This window comes from Rissa tridactyla, chromosome 1 (genome assembly GCF_028500815.1).
Source record: "Rissa tridactyla isolate bRisTri1 chromosome 1, bRisTri1.patW.cur.20221130, whole genome shotgun sequence".
Classification (NCBI taxonomy): Eukaryota; Metazoa; Chordata; class Aves; order Charadriiformes; family Laridae; genus Rissa; species Rissa tridactyla.
In genome coordinates this window covers 134,362,835-134,367,578 of record NC_071466.1, presented here as the reverse complement: position 1 = coordinate 134,367,578, position 4,744 = coordinate 134,362,835, and the positions used below count along the sequence as shown (strand labels likewise).

Genomic DNA, 4,744 nt, shown 5'->3' with positions numbered 1-4,744 from the left:
CTTGAGATGTCCCTTTGGAGGAAGAGAGGAACAGTTACAGAACTCCTCTCTGGCATACTACAGTAGACAGCAGGGTGAGAGGTCAGCAGCCTTTCCCATACCTGGGCAACATGACGAGCAGCACTGGGATAAGCAGAGAAGATTCCACGTTGCAGCTTGCGGGCTGGGAGCCTGAGTGTGAGGCTGCTGGAGAGAAGACTCAGATGAGGGGCACACAACAAACATGCATCCCTACGTTCTCTTTCTCTTCCCTTCGTTTGGTGCCTCCTTGTGCATCCCTGTGCTGTGCACGCACTCAGGCTGCCACACAGCCCCATCCTGCTCCTGTGATCACCCCTGTCCCCCACCTCTGCCTATACACACACACAGACACAGCAGGAAGTGCGTGGAGCAGGGTGGATGCACCTCATGCCTGCATGCAGGTGTCATTCCCCGCTGTTCCCAGCCAGCCAACTGCCTCCTCACACTTCAGGCTCTCTCTCACTGCCCTGCCCACCCGCAGAGAGACACGTGTCTCTTCCTCTCCCAGCCTCTCGTCTTGGCACGTCTCTGTGCCTGTGCTGCCACACCGGGCAGGGTGCTGGAAGGAGGTGGCCTTTCCCCATGGTTCTCCTCTGGTTCCTTGTGGCCGTCCTGGTCCCTGTGGGTAAGTGATCTCTTCCGCTTGAAGAGCTGCCCTGGAGCTGCTGCTGCTGCCTCAGCTGTGTGTCCAGTTGTTGTCAGTGCCCCATTCCCCAAGGCTTCCCGGGGGAGGATGGGCAATGAACGAGGTGAGCTTTTCCTCAACCTCTAAACTCAGAAAACTCTACACATCTACAAAGGTGTTTTTTCTATCCCAGTTTAATACTTCAATTGAGAGTACTGAAGCCATTATTTGTCATAACAAATTTGCCGTTATCTGGAAGGTGGTTTATGTTTTTTTTTTTTCTGTGTGTGTCTCTCAGAGAAACGGGACACTGTCCCATAGAGCTTGCTGACATCCTTATGCCGCCCCATGCCATGTCTTAATTCTAGGATGTGTTTTCATGTCTCCTTCCGTGTGTTTCACTCCTCACATCTCTTCCCTTCTCTTTGCAGGCCAGGCCCTTCAGCAGTCGCCAGACACCGTCGTCCGAGTGGGAGACTCTGTGGTTCTGAACTGTTCCCAAAAGGACAATGCATACTCAGCCATGTCCTGGTACAAGTTGCCCATGGGAAGGATGCCACTCTGCAGTTGGTTGTATATTCGGTGGAAGGTGGCAGGGCAGAGATTGAGAAGGAATTCAGAAATCACTTTTGGAGTAATGGGACTAAGGGCTACCGCTTATCTGTGGCGATAGATTACGCGCTACTCAATGACTCTGGCACATATTTCTGTGCTGAGGGAGGCCCACAGTGACTCAAAATCCGGAGAAGCATAGCACAAACCTTTCCATGCAACGAGGGATGTGCCCCCAGCACACACACAGAGCCCTGTGTTTGACAGTAGATCATTTTGTCTTGGTTCACCCAGCCCTTTCCTTCTCCATCTGCTGGAAAGCCAAGCCAACCTGGAGTTAAATCTGGCAAGGGGTTCAAGGTCTCCTGGGATTGCTCACAGTGTGGTTTCCTAGAGTACAGGTGCCTTGCTGGTAACCCAGGGCTCAACACACTGCTGTACACGAGGGGCTCTGAGTTGCAGAGTACTGGCAAGACCATGAGGACTTCTATGTGTGCACTGGTCCCTTGGCCCCAGCAGACTCCAGGGAATGGGTACGCTGTTGTGTTCGCTGTTGTGTGCCATGGTCCTTGGGTCATGCCACTACCCTGTGACCTGAACATTCGGATGTATGCCATATAGCCCAAGTCTCAACGGTATTCAGGATGGAGCGCAGCCCTGTAGGTGCGGAGCCCCAGGCCACAAGGTGCTCTGTGGCAATAACCCACCATACCCTTGGCTCTGCTAGCCTGAATGGAGGTGTCAGGGCCAGGAGGGGGATCATTCGTCCCCCCTGCTTGATGAGAATGCAGGGGAGCATTAGGTGCATGTCGGGGGTGGCTAGCAGAAAAGTACAAGTATACAAGAAATTCGAGGGCATGCCGACCTTGCAGACCTGAGACAAATAAATCTGAGGAGCCAGGGAACAACTGGCCTTGCAGGTCTGAGATAAATAACCTTGAAGAAGTAGGGAGTAGGCAACAAGTTATCACTGTAGCTCTCGTTCCCTGGAGGGAGCTGAAGATGAGTTGGCTCTGCTAGCCTGAATGGAGGTGTCAGGGCCAGGAGGGGGATCATTCCTCCACCGGGCTTGATGAGAATGCAGGGGAGCATTAGGTGCAGCCTCTCGTTCCCTGGAGGGAGCTGAGGATGAGTTAGAGACAGAGTCTTCTTGGAGCTCCCCATGAAAAGACTGAAAAGCGATGGCACAATCTGTGATGGGGAAATTCTGCTGAGGCAGAGGGACAAATTCTTTGCCAGAGGAGTGTGGCAGCCCAGGGACAAGGCCACAAGGCCTTTCACTCGAAGGAGTGGTTTGCATTTAGGGAGACTTTCCAACTTGCCCTGGTCCATGCCCTGAGAGACGTGCTCCAATTTCAGAGACAAACCTTACCTGAGTGCAGGGCAGACTGGAAACCCTTGGATACCACCCCCTCACCCCCCAAGTGCTTCCGTCAGCCTTTGGTGTATTCCCCAGTGCCCTACGTCTTTCAAGAAAAATGGGGGAACGTTTGGGTGAGAGGGTCTTTGTGGTACTCACGTAGACTGCTGGTTTCCCATTAAAGTTCTGCCAAGAAAGACAAATGTGTGTTAATGTTGTCTGGTGATGGGAAGAAAGGGACAGAAAGTTCCTCTCTGTGGAAGGAAGGTGCCCTCTGTCCCTTTTCCCTAAGCAGACTGTTTCACTGCTCAGGTGTCCCAGGTGAAGACCTTTGCTGAAACCAGTTCTGGGCTTCTTAAAAAGCCCCGTGACTTCAAAGAGATTCTAGTGGGTTCCCATCACACAGGATTCCAGCCTTAGATGAGGTCCCCAGGATTTGTCAAGATGAGTGTCCTCAAGGCTTGACTTTCATCCAGTGCTCCTCACTCCATCACACGGAAGAGCTCAGCTGCTTTTCAGCCCTTGAGGCTGCACTCCACTCTACCTGGACGTCTCTGGACCAGTCCAACCCAGCCTGACTGTCCTCACCCCCACTTCCTTTTGTCCCTTGGTCCGGATGGGGTGGGTGGCCTCTCTGTGTGTCTTGAGTCAGGAGGTGGGAGCAAGGCCTGGGGTCTGTCTCAAATACCTGCCACTTCCACCCTGTCGTGTTGACCACGATCCTGCTGTTGAACCTGCCCTTGCCCTGGGAAGACAAATGGCTGTCAGCCTTTGCCCAGCGTGAAGCAGGGGCCACTCTATGCTCCTGCCCAGGGCCAGTGCTCATCTCTGTGCCCAAACCTCTGCCCACTCAGGTCCAGCCTGGGAATTGACTTCTCTGCAGTTACTCATGTCACCAGGTTATAGGACACAGATAGCTTTCCCAGAGACGGAGAGGTCATAATCCATGTGGGGATTAATCCCGTAACCCCCCTGGGAACTAATCCCATAATTCTTTTTTGATTAATCCGATTATCTCAATGAAAAGAATTCCGTAATGCCATTGAGCAGTAATATCATAGCCCCCCTGAGGTTAGTCCCATCACCTCAGTGAGGATTAATCCTGTAATCCCAAATGGCATAAACTCTGAAATCCCATTTGGGATTATTCCCAAACCACACATGGGAATTAAGCAGGAAATTGCAATGCGATTATGCCCATAACTGGATTCTACTTATGTCCTAATCCCAGTGGGCAAGAAACCCATCATCCCCACCAAGAGACAGAAGCCAGAAATAATCCCCAGAGAGAGACCATCCACATTTTTCCTGAAGGAAGAATCACAGGGCTACAAATGGGGTGGGTGAGGATGCCTAAACCTATTTGTTCACTTTGGTATGGAAGATATGAGGGATTAATTTTTGTGCCCACAGCCTCACTGGCATCCAGACTCCCAGCCCCACAGCCCCAACCAAACCGTGGATTTCATCTAAGGGGTTCCAGTGGACTCAGGAGAGAGCTCGCCAAGAGCACTTATGTGTCCCAGGGCTTTTGAAGCAGAAGATGTTCCTTTGCCCATTCCCGTCATCCTCTCCCCACACCCGGACACCCAGAGCACAGGCTTTTTATTTGACTTGCTTGGATATTTCTGGAATGTGGATACACTAGTTATGGCTTCCCTGTGTCTCAAACTGGCCCTGCCCCAGCTCGAGTCCTCAACTTTGGGCCCAGCCCTGCCCTGAGAAGAGGGGAGAGTGAGGTCCTCGAGGAGACCTCCCTCTCCACCTACCTGGTCCTTCTGTGTCTATGGTCTGTATCCCCCACAACAGGTTCATTACTCTTTGCACATTCCCTAGAGGATCACCGCAGCCTCACTCACCACTCCCCTGGGCTGGGTGCATTTTCACCTGGGCTTGTTGGAGAGGCCTTGGCCCCACTTCATGACCCCATGCAGTGCTTTCAGTCTGGTTGGAGGAAGGGACAAGTTTGCTTCTCGGCATGAGGAGAATGTGAAATCTGGGTTCCCAGCACACGGGAAACTCTGAAGAGTAACACAGGGAACAAAGCAGGCGTCTCACCACCACCTCCCACCCCCAATCCCAGGAGTGAGGAGGGACCGCAGCTGCATACTGGCTGCCCATGGCCACCTTTTTGTTCTGCCATTGTGCTGAAAGCTTTTGAACTCCACCCATGGAAGCTCTTGCCA

General features: G+C 52.6%; 1 gene segment (V, D, J or C); it reads left to right on the top strand.

The window, feature by feature from the left end:
* The first annotated feature begins 576 nt into the window (after nucleotides 1-576).
* On the top strand, nucleotides 577-1,378 carry LOC128906604 (T-cell receptor beta chain V region PHDS203-like). The segment is given in 2 exon segments: nucleotides 577-646; nucleotides 1,078-1,378. Coding segments are annotated over 2 exon segments (344 nt in total).
* Nucleotides 1,379-4,744: the final 3,366 nt, after the last annotated feature.